This window comes from Hetaerina americana, unplaced genomic scaffold (genome assembly GCF_022747635.1).
Source record: "Hetaerina americana unplaced genomic scaffold, ioHetAmer1.1.p SCAF_3, whole genome shotgun sequence".
NCBI lineage: Eukaryota > Metazoa > Arthropoda > Insecta > Odonata > Calopterygidae > Hetaerina > Hetaerina americana.
Genome location: NW_027286874.1, coordinates 29036700 through 29062357, shown reverse-complemented (window position 1 = coordinate 29062357; position 25658 = coordinate 29036700). Strand labels below are relative to the sequence as shown.

Genomic DNA, 25658 nt, shown 5'->3' with positions numbered 1-25658 from the left:
CTAACTGACTTCTAAAATGGAATTATGCAAAACTATACCCCATTATGTGGCACTCACAATGGCTGTGCTTTTTATGGATTCATAAAATTGGAGACTTTCACTGGTTGTCACAAAATTCCACACCTTCTGCCAATGATTTTCTCTTCTCAAATTTTTTTCGACTCTTATCAGAGCATATATTCATTCAACAATTGACACATGTAGAAAATAATTCAAGGGCAAACATCAACTGGCAAACAAGAATTGAAGAACCATCACAGACTTTTACCTAATAATTGGCAGAAAATAGCCATGTGTTACGTAGAGAATGACTGTGAATCTGGCTGAATAAAAACCACATCACATAATGGAAATATTTTTATTAAAAATGAACTAACTGGTTATTTTCCCCACCAATGACTTAATACCATCAGAAACAGCTGAGTTTGGCATCTCTTTCATGCAACTCTGGCCAGTTTCACTCAATCTTGCAAACTGGGGGTCAAGGGGTAAGCATCCAAGAAAGGGTACATTGGCCAGTTGAGCAAGTGATTCACCTCCGCCGGTTGAGAATATATTGGTGCATTCCTATAGAATAAACAAAATAAGATTAAAAATACACTTCAAAATATTTTATTTAATAATGGTCACTGATTGTGATAAATTATTCCAATACTTTGTCAAGATAGAATGAAAAATGAGGTAAAAATCAGAAACATTCAGTTAAAATGATAACATTTAGGTCAAGAAAAGATTTAAGAAATAATTTTCAAGCATGGATATTTTAAGAGTTTAAAAAAATAACCTTATAATATTAATTTAGTAAATGCCCAACAAACATGATAGGTGAATGTATAGCCACATTTAAATTAAAATGACCATAGTTTCTTGATTTTAATCATGTAGTTAACCAAAGAATGGTCTGTTTTGTAAAAAAAATTAATTGAATAATGCAGTCACCAGGATGAAAAGAAAGGAGTGCTAGAAGGCAGTATTAAAAGTTATGAAAGAGGACCAGGAGATGAGTACAATAGAAGAAAATTGGGAAAATATCAAACAAGGGACATTGAAATTTGCTAATAAAAATATATGAAAATTGAATAGGAAATTAACGCCATGGATTACAGTTGAGATGGTTACAAAGATAGATGAGAAGAAAATGGATGAATGCAAACACAGAGTTGTGTAGAGGAAGTACCAAGAATTTAATTATAAAATGAGGCAGGGAACTAATAGAACGAAAGAAGAGTGGTGGACGATACAGAGCAAGGATATGGAATGTTTAGAAAGGAACCCTGGAAATTGGTGCCCTGCATAGAAAGGTGAAAGATTTATCAGGAAGTAATAAAGGAAAATCCATGCAAACAATTAAAGAAAAGTCTGGAAAATTATTAATTGAACCGGGAGGGAGGCTAAAGAAATGGAAGGAATATATGGAGAAATATGATAAAGACAAGCCAGCAAGGTTAGACATAGAAACAGAATAGGGCATAGATGAGAATAGCTTAGGTCAGGAATACTCGACAATGAGATAGGATGGGCCTTAAGGGAATTGAAATTAAATTTAAAAAAGCCATGAGGGTAGGCAACATTCCTGTGGAACTGCAGAGTTAAAGGTGAGAAGAAATTTATATTTCATAATAAATAAATATATATATATATATACATATATATATATATATATATATATACACACACACACACATATATATATATATATATAAGATTTTAAATGATTACAAATTCAAAAGTATTTATAAAATAAGTAGAAGGCATGTATATAATGAGAAGGACAAGATTGTTCGAGCTACCCAAGACTTGCTGACTTTCAGTTCCAGAATTATTTAAATTGGTTAGCATGAATTGTGGTAAGAGATGCCAGATAAGCTACTTTATTTATAGAATAGCTTACATACTAGGTAAATTAACGATTTACACCAGAATTATGAAAAGGAAATGTGGGCAGTGTAAAAGCCAATGTAACCATTCCAAAATTATCTTCAAATAATAAAGATGAAAGATTACTTCACTTACAGAACAATTTGGGCAAACATAGCTGCTCATGTTTTCAAGGATTCCTAGAATAGGTATTCCAGTTTTTCTACAGAAGGTCAATTCTTTCCTTACATCTTCAATAGAAACAGCTTGAGGTGTGGTCACAATGAGAGCTCCATCACATTGAAGTGATCTACAAAGAAATACATTTATTAAAGATGTCAGAAAAACTAGTTAAAAATTTTAGAGGTAAGATTTTTGAATCACAATACTAAGTGTGTTGTATGAGAATATAAATCTTCTCACCACAGGAATTACAGTTTTTTCCATTTTCATCAATGACATTTGTGAAAGGCTACATCTATCTCTTATGAATGATGATTATTCCTTCGACATTTAAGAGAGGAAATACTAGCATGAGAGAGGGATGGAGAAACAAGACGGAGTGTACCATTGTAATGGAGTGAGTAGGTATGACAGAGGAGATCAATTGACAATTGTAACAGTCAGTACTAGGAATAGTGAAGTACATGTAAGATGACAAAATTTTGCCAGAATGAAAATATTTATACACTGGCTAAGTAAATGGGAATTAGTGTGACTGAATTTATGAGTTATTAGTGGCTGAGAATGAATTAAAGAAAAGATTTTTTTCATTAGCAAACGTTGGCCATAGATTTTCTGATATGGGTGGAAAGGGGGTAGTCCATTTTTTGCCAGCATGAAATGCTGGACATAATTTGCTTTGCAAGAAGTAAAAATACACTATTTCAAAAAGCTGCAGTAAGGTGAAATGGAATGTGGACATCAAATATTGGAGGTCATGAGATAACTTTTAAGTGTGGATAGGCATAAGCGCAGGGAGGAGAAGACATGACCTCCAGCCCTAAACTTAAAAATAAATTAAAACTTATGCAATTCTGTTATTAAAAATAGACACCTACATATTTTAGTGTTTTCTTGGTAGTATTACTGGAAATCTTAGAGCTATTAGTGAGACAAAACACTGATACTACAGGAACTGTCCCTATCAACAGGAAGGAGTTCACTGCCTGAGATGAAAAAAAACTAAATTAGTGAGTGTGTTCTATGTGATATGACATACAAGTAATGAAGCAGTAGGATAAGAAATGCGTGAATATGCTGTCAACAAGGCATGACAAAGAAGCAGCCACTGTTAAGAGAAACGTGATGAGGATAAAATAAAACTTATCATAGACTGCAGCAATGGGATGGGGGGGGGGGGGGGGCAGACTTGAGCATCTTGTGGATCAGTGCATCACTTCACATTCAACCACTAAGGAAATGTTAAAAAAAATATTATGAAAAATATTTCCCCATTGTTAAGATATAAGGATTTTCAACTCATTTTTAATTTATTAGAAATGTGGAGGACAAATGAACCAGCTAAATTTTAGACAAAACATTGCGAGAGAATGGATTAAAATATATGTGGCGAGTACACCTTAAGTATTGAGGACCAGACAGCCATGCAAGGATAAACCATTACATCTTACACATAGGCATTTCATCTCAACACATCCAGAAACATCAAAATAGGCTGAAACTAGAGGTGTTCAATTTGCCAGACAAATATTTAATTATAGATATTATATTGTTGTAAACAATGCTCCACTTTGCACAGTTGACTTTTAAAAACTACTATGCCAAAAAAATGACTGGATTACATGGTAATTTAAAGATCTTATATGTCAGTAAATTTTTTTAACCAATTTATACATTTTAAAAAAAATTATGTTAATTTTGTTACTTTTGTTCAATAAAACATTGTGAAGATTCTCATCTTTTATTTTCAAAATACTGAATGGCTGCAACAGGTTTTTCATTCTCATTCAAAAAATGCTGGAATAAATTTTTTTCAATGTTCAATTTACCACTTTGAATATTTCTAAATAGCTGAAAATGATTTTTAAATTTCATTAAAACTCTTCAATAAGTTTCTTTAGCAATTATCCACCCTTGCAGCACAGGGAAAGCCCCCTCCAAAGAAGTCTAGAGTACAAGGCTACCGACCAGAGCATCCAGGTTCTATGCCTGGGCACCCTTAACTTCACCAAGCTGAGTGATTTTTTGCTGTTTAAGGCTTAGTATGAGGTGAGCTCTATCCTCACCTATCAAACCAACCTTTAAAATTAATTACTTTGGTATCATTAAGGTATTACTAAGTATTTTATTACTATACATAATTTATGGAAAACCATTATTGAAGCCTTTATCATTTTTTTGGGGATATTTAGTGAATATAAAGAAGGAAAAGGTACTTGATAGCACCTTATAGCACCTACCTTACATTCTCCATAACTGTTATGTGCTCATCAGAAGTTCCCGGAGGAGTATCAATAATTAAATAGTCAATATCTTGCCAGTAAACATCGGTAAGGAACTGTTTAATCATGGCTAAAAGTTGGAGCAAACAAAATGAATATTAGGTCAATTCTTTATTCAATTAATAAATCATCAACTAATCATTGTTTGAGATGAGAATCAATTATTTTTTTACCATTCTTTTTTGGTCCTCTCCAAACCACTCCATCATTTCTATTTTTCAGTAGAAAACCAATTGACATGACTGCTAACTTTTGTCCAGCATCAGCATATACAGGGACCCATCTTTGAAATAAGAAATCCAAAATAACACAATGTTAACTAAAAATTAAAACTAACATAGGCATTAATAAAGGGCTGCAGTGCTTTCTTGCCAACAAATAGGAGGTAAAATGAAAAGAGGTGGGCATGACAGAAAAAGGAGATAGATAGAGGCAATTCTCAAAATAATGTTGATCAACATATGGTTTTCTTGCTTCATTTGCAGGGTGTTATGTGATATGCAGAGGTTGTCTACAGGAGTTTGATATCTGTTACCAAACAGAAATATCATTATTGATAGCAGGGTAGAGCAACTGCCCTCATCTTTAAAATACTTGTATAAAATTTAATATATTTGATTAACAGTTAATCATAATAATAAACTTTAATTGAGTAGTATCACTAAAGGAACAATGCGAGAACTATTCCAAAGATATTATTCTTTCATTCACAATAATGACATTAAAGAGAGATTTTTTATATAGAATATTTTCTGCTCAATTTTATAGTGCTCGCCAGCAGAAAGGAGTGAAGATTTTGTCCATTATTTCCCACATCAACACTTGCATAGGAAATCTACAATTTATATTCAAATGCATTATGTCAAATACTGATAGCAATATTACTAATATTCCCAAGGGCTTGAGTGTGGATGAACAAGTGACATCACTCAAGGCTATTCGAAACAATTTGTGACTAGGTGTACCCAAGGTGTTGTTCTGTCTCAAGTGACAAGAGCTGTAATAATTCAATACTGAAAACAATGCAGCTGTATATACAGGGCCTCAGAATGAAAGTCAATGAATTGAAGATGCTTAATTTGACAAATAAACATGAAGTCATATGTATTTGTAAGCATTGGCTCAAGGAGGAGGTGGGTAATTTATAAAACATTTCAGGCTACCAAATGATTGTTAACTGTCTTAAAAAAAATTTAATGGCGTAGTGTGCATTTGTATTGATAAAAAATACAATTACAAAGAATTAGATGTAACCTATTACAGTACAGAAATGTATTTTGAAATTGTGTGCATACAAGGGAATATATCAGGATGATGTTGCCTTGCAACAAAATCATGGTCATGCGAAGTTAAGTGAAGGAACGTTTCCTCTCATCTGTCGAGCTTACGATGAGATGAGAGGGGAACAGCTGGACACCTTGGAGGTTAGGGAGAAATGGGATTTTTGCTAAGATTTAAATGGTGAGATGCAAGAAGATGGGAATGGATGGGAAGAAATATTATCTGTTTGCAAGAAAAGATATCCATTGTTTATCATAGAATGTTCATCCCTCTTTCATTGCCAAATGAAGCACTTCTAGTTGAAAGTTCCTAACGGCAACCTTCATTGAGAATATTGGAATGTGAAATGATGACCTGTTTCAATGTAAATAGTGCCATGGAAAAAATTATATGAAATAATCAACTGACTGAACTGAACTTTTGTTCAAAAAAGGAAAATGGGTATGCAACAATTGAAAAACTGTAAATAAAGGTAGAGTAAAAATTACCACAATTACTGAAATAATGCTTCATAACTATCAGATGACCTTCTAACCAAAGATGACAAACTGAACTTTCAATCTTAAAACAATGGATGAATTTTTAAAAATAAAGGAAATCATATTAGGAGAGCAAAGAAAGAGAAAAACATAATTAAAAGCTCTTTGTTCCCATTCAAGTCTCTCTCTTGGCCTTCTCACATTATAGTCATCTAACTTTAAGGAAAACTCTACTCCCTCCCAGAGTTCATTCTTCAGCACATTCCCGTGTGCCCCCCCACCTACAGTACTCCTGAACCGCACATCCTTTTCCCATTACAAAGAACCCAGCAGTTATCATCTCACCCTTCCGGACATTGGTGAACATCATTGTCCTCTAAATGAAGTAGGTAAGGAACGCTGGGACCACACAAGTCAACATCAAGCAAACCTACCTGTAGAAAGAAGCACGAGACATGATTTTTATTTTACAATTGGCCTATCTTAATGCAATACTCATATTTATGAGAATTGTATACTATACAGAAAGAAGTGCACATAAATATACGAAGAGGAATACATAGTAGGGTATGTAAACTTTATCATCAAACCTTAAGACCCATGGTATTACTCTAAATTAATCATTCAATGAATCCGTGGCGTTTTTTGCCTAATTCGGAAGCTGACATGGCTTTCCTAGTGACTATACATACACAGACAGGGTATGCAATAGGCTATACAGCCTGTATAGGCACCTAAACAGCCTGTGCAGTTACTTGGAACACCTTAAGTAGATGGCAACATAGCCATCTGTATAGAACATTTTCTGGTCTTACACTAGTGTCACAGGAATTCTTTCTACTTTATTAGTATGGTTACGTTTTTTAGCTTTAAATATATCATATGAGGTGCATTAATTTTATATGCAAGCTGGGCATCATGCATACCTGCGTAGACGCAGAATTCAAAAGTTTAAGGAAAATGACTGCGACGTCTTTACGCAATAGGGCCATGCAAACAGTAAGCAGATGACCACGACTGATTACCCGAAATGAAATTGGGCAAGGACTTAAAAAGAAGAAATTTCACGGTTAACGCGATAACTTACTTTAAAGCCTGCTTCTTTCAGGCCCAAAGCTAATTGTGTGCTAACAGTCGACTTCCCCACACCTCCTTTTCCAGATAAAACCAATATAATATGTTTTACGCCATCCAGCATTGTGGCAGTATGCTAATAAATCGTAAAAATATGACACGAAAGAGACTTCTTACATTAGCATACCACCACTGATATCCACTGTTGAGAAAGTACACTTTAATTTCTTTCGTTCGAACTTAACTACTTTGTATATATACAACACAATAGAATATCGCTTTTCAAATCCTTAATATGAATTTAAATACGATGTGCGATCTTCATATGTTTTTGGAAATGAATCCATTGTCTCATAGAAATTTACTGAAATCTTTGTTGAAACATCATCACATTGAGATTCATGTGCATGTCTTGGGAAGGAGTACTCCCAACTGAGAAAATAGTGGGAAAGTAAATTATATGTGTTCAAGATGGTCGGAGTGGGATGTTGGATAAATGGCTCTGAACGTTATTAACATGAATATACCAAACTCGTCCCGACAAATACCACCCGTTGTCCGAACTCATCTTTTATTTAAACTAATCGTGTTTGATAATGATATAGGGGAGTCTTAGATTTGCCCCAAAATATTAAACTAATTGGCGAGGAATACATTTATTTACTTCTTTATGGCGGAAGTAACTTCATTGATATATGAAAGGGCTCTTATATAATTTGAAATTTTGTTTAAACCATACATGATGCCACCCAAGCCCTATATTTGAGAAAGTTAATGTTTCCCATCCGAGGTTAGGGTCACGCCCATTAGGATAAAGTAGAAATATGTGGCAACACCGCTTAATGATAAATCGATACAAGATCGATGATCGACTCATTTGTTTGTTCCGCATTTTAAATTGTGATAACACCAACGAGGGGCAGTCAAATATTAATATTCACAAATTATCTCATGCTACGGTTGAAAAAGTATTTTTTAATAAACTTAGTTAAAAATGGTATGATTATATTGATAAGTATCTCTTTAAACTCTTATGCACCTTAAAATATTACTGGCCGCAGGGTTATTTTGTGAGATTACAACTTTTTTTCTTATAATTAGAAAATCTTATGTGTCATATATTTGATCATATTACTCAACATATATGTTCTTCCACCATTATACAGATGCTCTCACGAACAAAACCTGTCGCTGGCTCTTCAGTAAAGAGTGAGCAAGTAAACATATCAAAGCAGCTGCCGAAGTTGCAAGATTTTCTTAAATTAAGGGATTATGTTGGAGCCCTTACACTATTGGAGGTAATTTCTTTAAGGAATACTTGGTTTTGTTTTCTAGTGCATTATATTAATCCCTTAGCGAATATATTTTTTGATTTCTTAATTAACAGTCATTGGAGGTATTTTTGCATTATAGATTTGAAACTTTAAAATGGATTCATATTCATCATTTCAGTTCAACCGTAGTGTGGTTAAAAATACCAATGATGTGGATATGTGGATTGGATATTGTGCCTTTCATTTAGGTGAATATAAAAAAGCTCTTCAAGTCTATGAAAAGCTGTTGCTTAATCTTCAGCATGAAGAAATTAACATCAATCTGTCATGCTGTTACTTTTTTTTGGGGATGTACAAAGAAGCTCTAGAGGTAAGATTAGGTGACAATAATTATGTATAATTCATTGTATTACTTTGGCTCAAACTATTTTCACAAGCAAAAACAAAATCACTATGGCCTTGTCTCTTTTTAATTTGGGAGAAACACAATAATGTTTTTCATACCATCACTTAATACTCATATAATCAATGATTCAGTATTAATTATTTTAATTCGGTAAGTCATCCTCTTTCTGATCATCATGGGTTAGAAATCAACCAAACTAAAGGAATTCATGCCACTTCCGAGGCTTATAGACTACCTGTTCACTAGGTTTCTAAAAATAAAAATCATTCATTCTCCAATTTTTTCTATTATTTTTTTGCCTGTGAAGATGGCACGGTGTCAATACGGTGCATGCTAATGCTGAGGGCTGTTAGTGATGAATTCTGCCAGTGGTTTAAATTTAGTTTTAAATTAGTGGGGATATGTTGCCTAGTGTTTTCCTGCACCCTAGTTTTCTGATGCAATGAAACATGAAATATTATGATTTTTTTAAATTTTTTAGTAATTCAATCCTAGGATTGGTTTACTGCAGCACATATCTTTTCCATTCTACTGTATTTGGATGCTAGACAAGGCTGCATATTCTTGGAAGAATAATGTGGTGGTTTCCTGTTGCCTTCCACATCGCAGTACTGTGGCCAATACCATGCATATAATCTTATATAAATGCTTAAATTCTTATATAAATGCTTTAAAATCTGTTTTATATTCCAAGAAATTATTGAACGTGACAACTTTGGATTTGACAATTTATTCATTTTTAAGCATTACCATCCTATCAATGTTTGCTGATATTACTGAGAACAATGCCAGAGTCTGCACCTACAAATTGCCAGCTTAATGGCTAGGCAACCTGAAATTGTTGGTTTCACTTCCTCCCCTGTTGGCTAGGTAATTCATGCATATTTAGAATAGAAGAAAATGGATTTTAGCTGAAATTATCAGGTTTTGCAGTTTACTGGTCATAAGATTTACTGTAGAGCATTGTTGGATTTGAAATGGCTGTGTGACACTTTTTCAAATGGTTTTGCCATTTCCGCGTAGTCTATAGTTTTTTCAGCTAATTGGATTTGAATATACTTGATTATTCATTCAATACTTGTTTAGATCAATTTGTCATCTTGAGTACACACCTGATAGCTTGAATGTTTTCAGTTCACGAAAGATGTTTTTGGTTGAAAGAAAAATCCCCGATACTCTTCACAACCTTTAGAATCCATGATGCGGCCTTATGACTTGTTCCTCTCAGTGGAATCATAATTATGTAATAAACGAAAATTGAGGTAATGGTAGCTATTTTGACTGCTGTGTTTTAGGAAAAATAGCTAAAAAAGAAAAATAATTTCATGTTGTTAAATTAATGTCTTTGGTTATAATTTCATTCAAAACTGCAGCAGTGGTCTCCACATCAAACACAACATGCAACTTGTAGAATAAATTTCTCTTGGGTCTGCCACCTGGTTAGGACTTTCATCTCAGCTGACATTTTGATTACTCAATCCCTCATCAGATTGGATGCTTCTCTGTCTTCAGAATCCCAGAAGACGATGTTTGAGTCAGTTTTTGAAACATTAGCAGAGACCTAGTGCCTAACCAGGTGGATAAAATAAGAGGAATTTATTCAGCAGACATTCTGGGAAAGCCCCAGATCTTTCATTAAACACCCAACTTTATATTTGCTACTTGTACGGGAGATGCCATTTTATATTGATCTTAGGATTACTAATTTTACTTAGGTATACATTTTAATGGGAACTTGATAGTCTAGTGGAGAAAGCATTGAATTTACTAGTGGACCCGGGTTTGATTCCTGGGGATGAATCTAGGCAACCTCAGCTTCCAACAAGCTGTGTGGTTTTTTGGACACCACATTTTCCTGGGAAAACATAGGTGGCACAGGGAAAGGAGCTGTTCCCCCTTCCCTGATGTGCATTTCACATGTCATGGGGCTTAGTATTAGATGAGCTTCCCCCCAACAATCAAACCAATTTTTGAGCTGATTACTGTAGTTTATCCATTTTTTTAAGACTACTTATCTTTAAATAAGCAAGAAATGTTCATAAGCTCATTAATTTACATGGTGCAAATATTTAAGACGCCTCATTAATGTGGAGTAGGATTCTATATCATAGTTAGTGTGAAAATTTGGAAGAAAATGGACATAGAAGTGGGGACATTTGGCGAAGAATTGCATTGGTGAAAAAAATATTGGCAAGTAGGTGAGAATTGATGAGGACACCCCATGATGGACATGGTAAGCTGTATAAAAGAGATTAATGAAGACGTAATTATGGAGTATAGTGTTGTATTGATCTGAACCCCAACCATTGAGATAAGAGGTTAATTGTAGCTTAGAGCCTTTGAGGTATGGGTATAGAGAAAATAAGATACATATCTCATTGTAAACTACATTGGAATTGGAAATCATTTACATCAACTACTGTAGTAATTGGATAGAGGTGGATTATTGTTTTTCTTGTTCAGTTTGCAGAAAAATCTTCTGCGAGTGGATTGAAATCAAGACTGCAGCTCCATTTAGCAAATAGATTTGCTGATGACAAGAAAGCATTTGAGCTGGAACAAAAAATGGGAGAGCTGATAGAAGATAAGCTTAGTGTTGCTTCTTTAAACTTCCTGAAGGCTCATTATCAAGAAGCTCTGGATGTTTACAAAGAAATTCTCTTGGATCACAGGTTTGGGTTCTAACAAATTTTTAGTTAATAGGAAACAGTAGATCAAAATAGGAAATTCACTCTCAAAGGTGAGATGATACAAATATTTAGTAACATTAACTGCAATTATAAGTTCCATTATTATACATTTAAAATAAATGTAGTTTGTATTATGCCATTTTGATGAATGTAGCTCACTGATGAGAAAGTTGATGCTGGGAAAATATTTAAATGAAGTCAATATTTGTATGATATACTGGTGAAACAACGCATGAAACAAAAATCTTATATATGAATAATTCTTTGAATGATTACACAATAGGTACCGCGTACATTTCTCATCAACTCAAAGGAAAGCTTATTTACGAAAGATGTAATTTAAGTGTAAATATTTTTACTCGGACATCAGTATCTTCATTGATAATGATTATGTTATTAATAAATTGGAAATGATCAATGTTTTTCTGGAAATATTATTTTAGGGAATATTTGGCAATAAAAGTTTATGAAGCTTATTGTTACTACAAAAACGGCTACTTGGATAAAGCTCAGGAAGCTCTGCATGCCTATTTGCAGCACTATCCTGACTCTGTGATTGCCAACAATCTTAAGGCTTGCATTTACTATCAGCTAGATGATGCAAAAGCTGCTGAAATGGAGCTAAAAATTTTAAAGGTAGGATGTATGCATATTTGTAAGTCTCAGAAAATATGTGCACATCCTGTGTTGCTGTTATACCTGCCAGTAATAATTGTAGAAGTACAGATTTATAAATGCTAATGATATTTGACTAGCTATCGGTCCATAATTGAATATGGTATGTACATTAATAAGTAACTTAATTAGTGGTATGCTTACAAATGAAGCACAGCTTAAATACTTTCCATAGAGAAATCACTGAATTATGAATAATGTTCACACCTCGTGTTTTGTATCTGATGATACTCAGTCAACGAAAAAATATCATAATATAACATGGTGCTCTATGCAAATGACTTAAGTCTAATAGCAGGTCATACTAAATCATCTCATTTGGAAATAGATATTTATGTTATGGTGAATTCAGTCGCTCAATGGCTGCATGACAATAATTTATTACTGAATTCAGGAAAAACAGTTTACTTGGTATTTAGTAATAAAGACCTTCTGTCAAATATTTCTGTAGAAATAGGAAACCAATTGATTTCTGAATTGGAAAATACCGATTTTCAGGGTTTAGAAATAGATAACAAGTTAAGCTGGAGGTTCTAAATGGAAATATGTATTTATAAAATTAAACTCATTCCTATTCCTTTTAAAAAATCTGCTGGGGGAATTCCGCACATTGAAACATCAACAGAATACTCACCCTTCAAACACATGTATTGAGGTTTATATTTAAACTAAATGCAAGAAAATCCTGCGGGGAGTATTTCAATTGTCACAAAATCATGACCTATTCCCTGTATATACATGTGATTCTGTATACCTGCACCAAAACCCCTTCTCTGGTCAGAAATAGGGATGTTCACAAGTACGACACCAGGGGTAAGGATGATCTTTATAATGGCCATTGCCGAGTAGCCGTACCACAAAAAACCCCAGAAGTTTCAGGAAAACTGCTCTTTAATCGTCTTCCTGAAGAGCTAAAACAAATACTTCCCTTAGAAAATTAATTCAAAAAAGTTAAAAGACTTCTTTGTAAATAATGTTTTTTATAGTGTCCAAGAATACAAAGAAAGAGTCAATGCAGGGGGATCTGTTTTTAAAATCTTTAATACCCATTATTATGACATTCAAAACCATTCATATGTGTACGAATTTGTATATATGTAAATCTAATGCACCTGTAAATTTAATTGAATCTTTAACGAAGCCCATACAATCATGTAGTGTTCTATGATAAATAAATCTGTCTATCTAACCATATAAATGATGACATGTGTTAGTTTGCCATTCAATTATTATTATTGTTATATTATAGGATCAGACATCTGCATCTGTTACCTGCTACAGAGATCTGATAAACCACAACAGTGTTGTATTTCAAAGAGGAGAAAATGCCTTGCAGATATTATCACCATTGGTTGGCATTATTCCGGAGGCTCGGCTCAATTTAGTCATTTACCACATACTGCAGGTAATTACATTCATATTGTGATATTTCAATGGGGAAATTATTTGATTGCCTGAGAATTTGATTAACTGACTTAATTACTTATCCCATTAATTAAAACTAATAGTTATATGAGCAAGAGGGCATTGGGGAAGAGTAAACCTCTTGTATATTATGTGATCAGTGCATATCAAAACCCATTCCCAGTAATAAATGCAAAGGTAACTTTGATAGGAGAGTGTACTTCATTGTTCATATACTTAGCCATAACTGATACCTGAACCTTGACCATTAGATTGGTAGGTCAGTGCAATGCATTATCATCCTAAATTATTTTTCTTGACAAATATTATTATCTGAAGTGAGTTATTATTTGTGGCAATATATGTACATCCTTGATTTGAAATGAAATCTTCCAATATTTTGAAATCCTTAGTGTGCTTTATCATTTAAAATGGATTGATTCTTTACTAGCAGTTGTCTGCCAGCCTTAGCTAGGTTTTTGATTGACCCTGGCATAACACAATACTTAACTCAGAAGCCCTAACTAACTTGACACAACATATCCTTAAGACCCTAAAATACATGTCACTATAACCCATTATGTTATTCAATATTCTCTACCTAGCTTAACTTCGTCCAACATGCCTATTCTTTCCCTCTCTCTACCTCATTTACCATGCTTTCTTCCCTCTATAGCCATTTTCAGCATCCCATTTTCTCTTAGTATCTCCTGCATCCGCTAGTTGTATCTTTATGAATTTCTCCCAACAGCCATCTCTTTTGTCCTACTGTGCATAGAACTTCATCATTGCTTTTCCTTTCCATTTTATTTTCTCGACATCCACATCTCAAAATCCTCCATTCTATGCTTATCTCATCTGTGCTTAAGGTGTCTGTCATCAACTCTCACTTCCTTTGTTAATACTTCTTTGCAATTCTTCTTCTAATGTCCCTACTAATTATTCTTTTAATGTCCCATCCTCCTCTAAAAGACATTTTAATTAGACTAACTGTTCTATTTTGTCCCCATATTGGAATGTTTATCTTAGCTTTCCTATTTCTTGAGAATCTCATTACCTTTGTTTTCATATTGTTAATTATTATCCATACTTATCACACTGATACAATGATCTAAGTAATGGTTATGACCCTTAGGCTTAGAGGCTACTACTGCTTCATTGTAATAGTTTTTAGGTGAGGCAACCAACAGCTGAGGTCATTTGTACCATAGGGGCTGGATAGAAAGGATGAAGGGTAGAGAGAAACCCTGCATCGGCATTAGCCTACTCTTAACGAAAGGTGCCAAGGGGTCCACAGCTTAATGTCCAATCTAACAGATGGTGTACTAACTCAAAGTACCCTCCACAAAGCACCTCAACTAGGGATCCAGACACCACTGAAAAATATACATCACCGCCGGGATTCGAACTTGGGCCCTCTGTGTTGGAAGCCAGTATGTTAGCCACAGCACCACCTCGATCCCCCTAATGCTCCATCATCCACAACTACAGTCTGTATGACTGATTTGAAGAGTTCCCATACTACTTTCACTCAAACCCTTTCCATGCCTTCCATACCATTTTCTCTGCTTGTTTATTGAAAAGAACAGGTGATAGTGGAAATTTCTTTCTAGCACTATATCCTGATTTTTCATTTACCGGCTGTAAAAGTGCAATCTGAGACAAGTTCAGGATCCAGATAAGTTTTCTATTCTTCCAGTCTGCTCCTATCTTTTGCGATATCTTCACTAATTGTGCCCAGTTTACTCAGTTGAACTTCTAAAAATCCATAATGCATAGAATTATATCCTGATTGTACTCTTTATTCCTTTATAATAGTGACCTCATTATTGCTATGGATCATAGGTACCATCCCCTTTCTAAATCTGAACTGATTATTCCCCACATATTCATTTTTTCTCTTCCCAATCGGTTTGTCGATGATCCTTAGCAATACCTTTTCCATGTGTGAAATTTTAGCTTATAGACCTCGCATATTGCTGCTTTTCCTTTTTTGGGATAGGTATGAATGTTGATCTATTAAAATTTCTTGCCATATTCCTCCCTCATAAATGCTATGCATTAGCACATTAACTCTCCCTTCCCTGATATCCATTATCCTTGAGTCATTCAGGAGGGATTTTTCCATTCCCACCGTCTTCTTCAATTACATTTAGATGTATACTTTTTCTATCATATAGTTAAGTGTTCCTGGTCCTAAGCTATCATGGTCAAATTCATATTCCCTTTCTTTATCCTAACTATGTGGCCTATTCTCTTTATCACATAGTTCCTCTATTTATTCTTTCCATCTGGTCAGGATATCATATTCTTCAATCAATATTTTACCCGTTACATTTCTAATAGTATAAATGGAATTTTTTTCCTTAAAACTGCACTTTAGCCCTCACATACTGCAGTTTTTCAATTTTTTGGGATGGCTTCAGCACCAATCTAATTAACTTGCCGCCTGATTCCTCCCTCATCAATGTCCCAAATGAGCCACAAGTCTATCCTAAAAATAAGTATATATATATATATAATATCATCTTTTTGACTCAAAAGGCATAATCTACCAAGAGTTTACACCTCAGGGATACCTAGTGATCAGTCAACCCAGATGTGGCATGAATTTTAGTCTTTTGATTTGCATTAATTTTTGTCCTGGATGCATTATACTTTTTTTTGGGACAAGCCATTAATGAATTATGAAATATACTTTCTCCTGGCATCGTGAAGAGTTTTTTAAATTTTTTGTTGGGTTTGTGATATAAAACGAGAAAATAAATAACATATTATCTTTATTTAGGATGATATCGCAGAAGCTTACAATCTCATGAAAGATGTCAATGCTTCCCAGCATTCAGAGTACATTCTTAAAGGAATTATCCATGCCATAATAGGACACAAAAATGGATCGGTGAGCTATATATAAATAGTTGTAGGATATACTAGTTTGTTTGCTTGGCCCCTTGATTTGGCGAGAATAGTTATTATTTGCTCAAATGTGCAACTAGATTGTAATTTAAATCAGTGACATTTGCCTTATGAGAGAAAATATTATTCCAGTTAAACTTGGGTGTAACCTGCCGAGTTAAAAGAGGAGACATTTTTAAAGTAATTTTGAACAGGCAAATATAGTTTAAAAACTTTCCAGCTTAAGTATCAATTTTATGGGTTATTGCTTTTCGTCCCTCGAATTAAAATTGATTTTATAAGTTTATTTATATTTCATACGGGGATATATTTATTTCCATGTCCCCTTGAACCTTCAGTTTTCAAAAACACTCGATGAATTTGCGCATGACTCACAACTTAGTTTAACTGTTATCTAACTGCATACATATATAGGTAATCAATGTGTGCATAATTAAGGATGTTTATTTTGCAGCCTGAAGACACAGAAATCGCTCAGCAGTATTTCCTAGCTGTGGGCAACAGTGGAAGTGAGCGAGATACAGTTCAAGGAAGAGAATGTATGGCTTCCTTTTTCTTTTTACTTCATCAGTTTGATGAAGTTAATTGCTATCTCAATGCCATACGCAGTCACCATCATGGAGATGATATATTTAATTTCAACTATGCCCAGGTAATTGTATCTCTTTCTTTGTTTCTCTCTAAATGCATTGTAAATACATCCATAGAAGATTTGATGGAACATAAAAAAAGATTAATTTTATGATTTTCTTCCTGTAAATATGTAGTTCACACCTAGTCACCTATAAATAGGATTTATAACAGTTATTGTATTATGGCACTTCTTAAATTTGAATTTTTTGAAGGTGAAATAATGCTGAGGGATGACTTTATAGTTCTGTAAAATCCCAGATAGATTATCGGATAATTTTTGATGTTGTATATGTACACCTAATCTTAAAAGCACCATATTGAGTGTCTGTAGGTGGAATTGTATTAATTTGATAAACCATTATCGATGATGTGTAAATGGTCTTATAAAACTTTACCATGAAATTTTGCAGGCAAAATCGGCAATAGGGAGCTACAAAGAAGCTGAAGAAGCATTTCAGCTGGTGCAAAGTGAAAAGTTAAAAAATGATTACACATTCATCAGCTTGCTGGCAAGATGCTGTAAGTTTTTCTGATGGGTTATATTGCTATACAGTTAGAATGCATTCAAATTTCTTCTGTATTCATTATGGATATTATTTTGTGCACTAATAACATGCAATATTTAGAGTAAAAATAAAATTTGTTGATGAGCAATAGAAAAAGTTTTATATTGTTGATGTTTTTGTTACACATGCAATAAGTCTGTTTTAGTATGGTTTCCAATAGAAATTGGACTCAACTTGCAAAGATTTAAAGCAGGTGAAAAATTGAAATACAAAAATTCCGGTAAAACACTACATTATCATTTTTTTAAGCATCACTTTGGGCAAAACAATAAGTGACTGAGATTAAAATACTCTAGTTAGCTTTAATGTCAATTTTCTTGACCGTGTGATTACAACATGAGCAGTCAATTAGGAGTGATGTTTTCAGCAGTTACATTAATTACCATACATTTTCATCCTCCTGCATGCACATATGGTTCCTTGATAAATATATATGTACTAAATTCTTTAAACTGATTAGGCCTGTATTTGCATCAACTTTGAAGGGATCATTAATTGTGTTACCTTCACCTTTTTATGGGTACTAGGTTATCCATGCACTTGTGGCATTTTGGACTCTTCTGATCCCTAGCACCCCAAGTCACGTTCGATTTTAAATTTTTTGACTCTGTTACCATGTTACACCAAACCTTTATCCCAATTTTTTTCGGAGAAGTGTTTAAGCTGAGGAATTAATGTCACAACATCAATTCACTAGTGGATCAATATTTTACTGAAGTATTTTTATTCTGGAAAAGCTTTCCTGTTCATGAAAAACTTTGCAGATTTACTTTTTCTCAGCTCTGCATCAAGGTTCTCCTACGTTTTAAATTTCTTATTAGAGTGTACCGAGTACCTTCTTGAAAACACCTCTGAAATTGTAATTCTTAATCATAAAAATAATCAGGAAGGATAGATTAAAAATTTCTGTGGGACAGTGTGGATTTTCATTTATTGTAAATGAAGAATATATCATTTAATGTAAATTTCCATTGATATTAATCTTAGTAAATGGTGATTAAAATGATGTGGGAACTTTTAGAAATGCTACTATTAATCAACAAACATTTGACTATATTATTTTTTTGAATGTAATTATAAAAGATACTTAATTTTTGTTTCTCTTCTATGAAAAAGACATCATGAACAAGAAGCCACAAAATGCTTGGGAGTTGTACTTAAAGATGGAGGCATCACCGGAATCATTTAGTTTGCTGCAACTGATTGCAAATGATTGCTATAAAATGGGTCATTTTTATCACTCTGCAAAAGCATTTGATATGCTGGAAAGGTTTGATCCAAATCCAGAATATTGGGAAGGAAAGCGCGGTGCATGTATTGGAATTTTCCAGAAAGTGATAGCATGTGAAGAGCCTAAGTAAGCATTAGAAATACTTGAACATTCTAGAAAAGTAGACAATACCCATTCATTGCTCAGGTAATCACTGTTATATAGCCCATTTAAAAAGTTCTCAAAGTCAAATTAACGGTACAATGTAATCCAAATGAATAATTTAACTTTTTTACTCAAGTATGTTGTATGCCTTAACTTTCAAGTTAGTAAATATTTTTATCAGGTACAAGGAAAAGGTGAGGCTAAAATATATGCTAGTAAAATGAGATGTTCATAGCACCGGATGATTTCATATGGAAACACAACATAGTGTAGTTCCTATTTTTTTTGCATTTCAGTGAAGAGAAAAATATAAAATAGAAACTCAGACTATATATCTCTGGAGTTCTTAATCCTATAAAGTTGATGGCTGATGAAACTGTAATAATACAAACATAATATCGTGAAATGTTAACAGTTAAAGAAAAAATGTTGTAATACTAGTCACCGTAATGAGAAAGCCTTATTTTTAAGATTTTGAATTGCTTGATGGAACAATTACAAAATTCTAATGAAAAAATTTAGCTGCCAACTTCTTTGAAAAAATGAAGTGGGATACCTATTTCAAACCTTGCAAAATAAATGTCATGCATTACACTTGCAACAACCCTTCCATTAATTTTAGGGCACTGTAAGAAAGGGCACAAAAATGTGGGAGAACAAATGTTATCAAGAGATTTTTCAATTTTGACATTGATGTTTTCGTATTAATTGCGAATTTCATTACTTTTCAGGTCTATATTAAAAGAAGCCATTCAGCTGCTCAAAACTTCTAATAAGCCAGGAGTAGAACATATGATCAAAGTGATTAAGTCATGGGCAAAGGAGAATAGAATTAATGTATTTTTATAAGTGCATTATGAAACATTTACAAAGTATTTTATGATAACATTAATTTTACAATAGTGAGCCCATAATATGGCTTAAAATATTTAAGAAAGTGTATGAATACCAAGATAATATATGTTGATTCTGAAATAAATTTCATTAATAATTAGTCCATTCAACACACACACACAATGACAGTAATTGGCAATTCCAAAGAATGCAATGAAGTGGAAATACACTATACAAGTATTCAATCAAGAATGACAACCATTGTTCTTTTCTTATGTTGGGCCAGCGAAAACATTTGCTATTATTGGTTTTGGCCTTGTTTTGAATAATAGCTTCTTATGTACAATAGCTTTCACCTCATATGACACGGAAGATTTACTATCCTGGTTTTTCAATTTGGAATCTACTTTTGTGGTTTTAACCTTTTCCATAACCGCTAAAGGCTTGTCCAGCTGCACTATTTTTCCATGTAGAATATGATGTCCAATTATTAGGATTGGTGTTTTCTGTAAAGATATCATATCAGTAATTTCACTTACATGTTGCCAAAATTGTTAACATTTTGGTAATTTTAAGAAATGCTGCATTAAGGGCCAGAACCTTTTTTTTTAAATTTCAGACATTGCGTACATCATGAACTTAAAAAGAAATTGGCCAACTTTTGGAGATTTACCACACTTGAAGGCATGGTATTTTGGTGCATTGGGTGCGATATGAATGACAAGGGCGCTCGGGTTGGATTCCAGATGATACCTCTGGTCATTCTCAACTTCACCCATGCTATGTGATTTTTGCACACCAGATCTTCTTGGGAAACCACAGGCAGCTTAAGGAAAGGAGTCTCCCTACCTTGATGTGTGATTATCACACACCATATGGTTTCTTAGCATTAGGTGAGACCAATTCCCCAACCAAACCTTAGGGTTGATTAGTGTGGTATGTTTCTTTTAATTACACTTTATTTATAAAATTTAATATTTTTTGGAACATTTCATAGAAAAGTCATTGCACTTTGTTATTAATGTTGATTGTAGGTTATTGGCACATCAAAATTGAAGTTTTTTGGGCATATTCATTTCTCAAATCGCTTCAAATGCATAGTTAAAGCCAAGAGTAAGTATTATGTATTAACTTGATTAGAATACTCTCTTATTTATTTTTTTTCTTAAATTAGTGCCCTACAAGCCACCGCTGGGGTGTGTGGCAGGGAGTGAATACACCCCAGGCTAATTTTGACCAGTATGACCCTACTGAGATCGGATAATGTTATTCTGATCCCTTATCATTTGTGGAAAAAATGACAACTTAAATCTTCAAGTAAGCATGATCATAATTCTTTTTACAGGTCCAATGCATCTAAGAAAAACTTAAGCTTGTTCAATTTAAGGTACATATAATACATGGTCTTATTGTAAGGTCTGTCAAGGTTTAGGCTGAGAAATCCCCACCTTTTTTCTGATGAGTGGCCACTATGATAATTAACTGAGTAATGGCTGTTAAAAAATCGTGAGATCAAACAAGCTGCTCGCCCAAAACACCCAAGTTAAATCCCTTTAATCATTTTGGACACCCTCAGAAGTAAATATAAAATGCATTCAGGGTTTTTCAATGAAGGGAGGCATTGAGATACCTGCACACATTACCTATCCACTTAGGACAGAACCTAATTGGCTGGGAAATTGTTAGTTCACCCATTATACATTATGAAAACATCATTTATCAATACCAAATCAAATATCATCAAACAATACCTTATCATTTATTTTTTTAAATGGAATAATATTTCTACTATATACCTGTTGATTATAATGGAGGTCACCAATGAATTTCCCTGTTACCTCGCAGTGAATTCTTGACTCAAGATCTCCCTGTAACTCAATAACTGCCCAATCTCTTGTTGTATCATCCAATGACCTAGAAAAAATTCAACACTCATTTATTCCTTTGTAACTGTGTCACATAGACACTCAATGATTCAATGTACTTACACATTAATTAAAATTTGCATGATCCACGTAATTAATTCTCAAAAGACAATGCTTGGTTAACCTAAAAATGTAAAAATTTAGGATCAATGCTTAATATAGCCTATAATAGCATATTTCACGTTAATAATTACAGATGATAGATATCACTAAAATGATAAGGCAATATGCCTTAGAGGGCGGCCACAAGGACATAAAGGCACAATTTCAAGACATTTGCCAGTTTTTCCAGGCCAAAAGTTCCATATTTAATAGGTGTTTTTTTACATGATTTAAAATTTAAATAAGCTGATGACATAAAAACATTGGCTTTTGATAATATATAGTTTAGATTCTATAGATAACCTATTTTCCCATTTAAAGATTCATAATATGTCTTTTAAATTTAGAAAAGTGTATATAATAAGAAAAATCTGTAATGAAAAATAATTATGAGGCTGGAGAACTTAGAGCATCTAGGTTGAGAGCTTTGAACATAGCCAGCAAGTTTTTTCTCACATAGAATGGGGCATACAGGAGGGAAGTATGCCCTGCAATAACACCAAAAACAGCTCATTTGCTAGCAATTTCGCATTTCCAGAACCCGCAAAGGAACTTAGTTGATAAAATTCAATAGCTGTTGCAACTGGGTTTTTGAGGTCTTCTGAAAGCTGAAGCTGTTTTGTATGTCAGACTCCAAATGAAAAATATTTAATATGAGAGCACAATATCTCTTACCGTTGAGGTGGAGGCATGATAATTCAATTCACAATCATATTTTCTGATTCTGGAAAAAATGAATATAGTTAAATTTCAAAGTTAAACTAAAATTTCACCAACCCATGAGTAGGCTTGTGTGTAAGCATTTTCAATTCCTTTAGAAAATTTACTTCCTTGGAAGCATCAGTTATTGCTTCCAATGGTAACAACACGTTTATTCACTTTATAAAGTGCCTGAATATTAAAACCAGTATTTCCAAAGATTTTTAGGTCAAACCTATCCGAATGAATGAATTTTTTGTAGGGTAGACAGAATTTCTCAAGTGAGAATTGTCTCTTTAATTTAATAGCTATAAACATTCCTCCATCCACACAAATCCAATCAGTTGCTTTGATAGATGAAGTTAGAGGTCACCCCAAATTACGACTTCAAGAAGAAACGCATTTAGAGTAGGGGTGCCAGCTGCTTTTCCTTTGCCACCATTTGGTTTTCTCTGAAGATCTTGTATCCATAAAATTTCACCTGTTGGTTTTTAAATGGGGTTCTCCAAATGTACCACACATGACTCGGGGGTTCATCAATACTCAATAGGCTTCCATCGTAGTCAACCAATCACTTTCCCAAGAGACTCATACCCCAGGATCTTGGAATACTGACATTACTTAAGGAAACACCAATATTTAGAGGTCTAATGATAGTATTCCATTTTGACTGAGCTGAACATTACGAGGACGAAACAATCTCCTTAATTGTGATAACTATAGTGTATTCAATAACTTATAGGGACTTGAACCATGAAAAAGGCCAAATATTACAATTAATAAAGTTGCCTGTTCTGTTCATCAACCCATATTTATTTAAAAGTATTAATAGATATTTTATCTTGTGCGGAGCTATTAGTGGGTAAATTTGCAATTACTGACTCGAGGGATGGCGCAATCCTCGTTCCTAAGTGATGACGATCGTTAATATCACCAGATATAAATAAACGGTTAAATGACTGGACATTTAACCATAAATCTTTGCGATGGTAGAGAGAAAAATCTGACGCCCATAACCTGAACTTTATTCTCTTAGGCATATTTGTACAAAAGATAAGCTCTTTCCTCACAAACGCAGCCAAAATGATTTTGCTTTTATATATAACATTATTCACGAAGAGGAAGGCATTATCGGTAGCGAGTCTTCTGTAGGAACGTTGAAATAATCCTCCGTGCTCACTTTTTAGGGACGCATTTTATCCAAACTGTTTCATACAAATAATGGTGATTATACAGATTCGTGAAACCGGCACAGCTACCATAATAGTAATTATATTCATCGGAATGTATTTATTACCTTAGTTAATCGAAACACACATTGATTTGACAACCTCTATATTATGATGCCTTCTGAACATAAAAATAAGGAAAATAATAAAGGAGAGCACTTACCTGATAAATGCCTTAATGTCCGATACAAAAATAATTCTATTATTAAGTCTATTGACACTGTCATCTCCAGATACCTTTTCTTCTGAATTTTACCGCCAACTTACATGGAGAAAGATGTTATTCGAATTAACGTTTGTCATTTGTTATTGAGGCTTCTTTGGTCCGTTTGGCGGACACACAAAAAATGTCACTCGACTGCATTGAAAAGTAAGGTTGAAAGTTCCTCTTTTTTGTCACTTCAAAGGTTTTCCTACCACGCGTTATCAATTATGCGGTTTTAGTTAAGTGCATGGGATTTCAATAAGATATTGCAAAATAAGTAGTATGGGATGTAACTTATGTATGAGTTATAGTTTTCTTGTCATATTATGAGCAAATGCATATTCCTTGGCTTATTCACCTGTAATATTAGATCAAATCAGAAGGGATGGAATATAATGAGAATAGTTACATTGGCTAAAGTAGCATTCATTCAGAAGAGAAAATTTTTACTGGGAAATTAAGGAAAGCCACAGAAAAGATTAGGGAAAACTTTAATATGGACCATTGTGTTGTATAAATCCAAAAATTGAGAAAAGAGAATAAATGTAGATTTTAGAGCTTGCGAAAATGTGAAGAGGGGACAGGTGAGTTAACGAAAATTAAAAGAAAGTACCTGGTAAGATAGGAGAGGATAAGGCTATTTGGGAGAAAGTCAAAGAAGGCAGAAGCAGTGAAAGGAGGTATAGACCATATGCGCAGTAATCAACCCAAATGTAGGTTTGGTAGGTGATGATCGAGTTCACCCAGTACTAAGCTCGACGGGGTGAAATTCACGCATCAGGGTAGGGGGGCCAGTGCTTTTCCCAGTGCCAGATGTGGTTCTCAGGAAGATCTGGTACCCGAAAAATCACACAGCTTGGGTGGAGCTTAGGGAGCCCATAAAAGCATACCAGGGAATCGAACTGTAATGCTGTTATACAGTGGAGCCTCCCTACAATGACCAACTCGTGAGGAATGTTTAATCAACCATGTGAGGAGGGTAATCTCATGAAACAAAGGAGGGAATATATATTAGTAGGCATTTAAATACGACCACGCAATTTCTTAAATAAAAATTTTCATGTAAACAATAGGAACATAATTTTCTTTAAAAAATCATACACAATTTTTAAATCATTTTGTCCACTTTTGAGGAATGGCAGCTGAGTGTGTAGTTTTGGGCTAATGACCAAAGGGCTCAAGGATTGACCAGGTTCACCCGAGTTGTGATTTTTTTAGGTAACAAATCTATCTGCAAAATCACAGAGAAAGTAACTTCGCCTCCATTTATGAATTTCATATGCCAAAGGGTTTGGTATTACTTGAGCCCTACCCTTGCCTCAAATCAAACTTTTGATTGATCAATTTAGTTATTTCATGCATTTTCTTTTTTGGAGTATATTTTCACTTCTCTCAAGGCTGAGCTTGCGTTCACCATCCTCATTACCCTCCGACTTCTAATTGGTGGGTAATGGGTGTATGAACAGGGAAACTACTAACCATAGCCACAATTGCGAGGTGTGTCTATTGTTTTGAATTGGCTCATTTCATGGAAATAATTTCTTGCCTTGCATGTGCCTGCTACTGACA

The 25658-nt window shown here is 33.9% G+C and overlaps 3 protein-coding genes across 5 annotated transcripts; 1 reads left to right on the top strand and 2 right to left on the bottom strand.

Moving 5' to 3' along the window:
* Nucleotides 1-344: 344 nt before the first annotated feature.
* On the bottom strand, nucleotides 345-7463 carry Nubp2 (NUBP iron-sulfur cluster assembly factor 2). The gene is made up of 6 exons (XM_071587238.1): nucleotides 7170-7463; nucleotides 6428-6516; nucleotides 4496-4605; nucleotides 4281-4392; nucleotides 2014-2167; nucleotides 345-567 (listed from the first exon to the last, which is right to left on the bottom strand). Exons 1-6 carry the CDS (start codon nucleotides 7278-7280, stop codon nucleotides 373-375), a joined length of 771 nt encoding a protein of 256 aa, XP_071443339.1. The 5' UTR covers nucleotides 7281-7463; the 3' UTR covers nucleotides 345-372.
* A 378-nt stretch (nucleotides 7464-7841) lies between these two features.
* Ttc26 (tetratricopeptide repeat domain 26) lies at nucleotides 7842-19960 on the top strand. Of its 2 annotated transcripts, XM_071587235.1 has the most exons (11): nucleotides 7842-8153; nucleotides 8323-8454; nucleotides 8609-8800; nucleotides 11300-11508; nucleotides 11970-12162; nucleotides 13451-13606; nucleotides 16394-16504; nucleotides 16976-17173; nucleotides 17565-17673; nucleotides 18837-19077; nucleotides 19827-19960. In XM_071587235.1, exons 1-11 carry the CDS (start codon nucleotides 8151-8153, stop codon nucleotides 19942-19944), a joined length of 1662 nt encoding a protein of 553 aa, XP_071443336.1. In that variant the 5' UTR covers nucleotides 7842-8150; the 3' UTR covers nucleotides 19945-19960. The 2 variants fall into 2 exon arrangements, with proteins under 2 accessions (XP_071443336.1, XP_071443337.1); XM_071587236.1 differs by lacking the exons at nucleotides 7842-8153; nucleotides 8323-8454; nucleotides 8609-8800 and adding an exon at nucleotides 10997-11069.
* Nucleotides 19923-24159, bottom strand: LOC139690050 (chromosome transmission fidelity protein 8 homolog). 2 transcript variants are annotated; one of them, XM_071587240.1, is made up of 5 exons: nucleotides 24048-24159; nucleotides 22632-22680; nucleotides 21918-21978; nucleotides 21726-21843; nucleotides 19923-20435 (listed from the first exon to the last, which is right to left on the bottom strand). In XM_071587240.1, the coding sequence occupies exons 3-5, from the start codon at nucleotides 21935-21937 to the stop codon at nucleotides 20202-20204; spliced, it is 372 nt and encodes a 123-aa protein (XP_071443341.1). In that variant the 5' UTR covers nucleotides 21938-21978; nucleotides 22632-22680; nucleotides 24048-24159; the 3' UTR covers nucleotides 19923-20201. The 2 variants fall into 2 exon arrangements, with proteins under 2 accessions (XP_071443341.1, XP_071443340.1); XM_071587239.1 differs by lacking the exon at nucleotides 22632-22680.
* Nucleotides 24160-25658: the final 1499 nt, after the last annotated feature.

What these genes read in the sequence shown, in the direction of transcription:
- Ttc26 (XM_071587235.1), top strand. An exon ending in GAAATTCTCTTGGATCACAG is followed by an intron (nt 11,509 to 11,969) that starts GTTTGGGTTCTA and finishes ATATTATTTTAG; the next exon opens with GGAATATTTGGCAATAAAAG. An exon ending in TAGGACACAAAAATGGATCG is followed by an intron (nt 16,505 to 16,975) that starts GTGAGCTATATA and finishes TTTATTTTGCAG; the next exon opens with CCTGAAGACACAGAAATCGC.
- LOC139690050 (XM_071587240.1), bottom strand. Translation starts at nt 21,937, where the DNA reads ATGCAAATTTTAATTAATGT. An exon ending in ATGCAAATTTTAATTAATGT is followed by an intron (nt 21,844 to 21,917) that starts GTAAGTACATTG and finishes AATTTTTTCTAG; the next exon opens with GTCATTGGATGATACAACAA. An exon ending in ACCTCCATTATAATCAACAG is followed by an intron (nt 20,436 to 21,725) that starts GTATATAGTAGA and finishes ATATCTTTACAG; the next exon opens with AAAACACCAATCCTAATAAT.
- Nubp2 (XM_071587238.1), bottom strand. Translation starts at nt 7,280, where the DNA reads ATGCTGGATGGCGTAAAACATATTATATTGGTTTTATCTGGAAAAGGA. An exon ending in GAGAGGACCAAAAAAGAATG is followed by an intron (nt 4,393 to 4,495) that starts GTAAAAAAATAA and finishes TCCAACTTTTAG; the next exon opens with CCATGATTAAACAGTTCCTT. An exon ending in ATGTTTGCCCAAATTGTTCT is followed by an intron (nt 568 to 2,013) that starts GTAAGTGAAGTA and finishes TTTATTCTATAG; the next exon opens with GAATGCACCAATATATTCTC.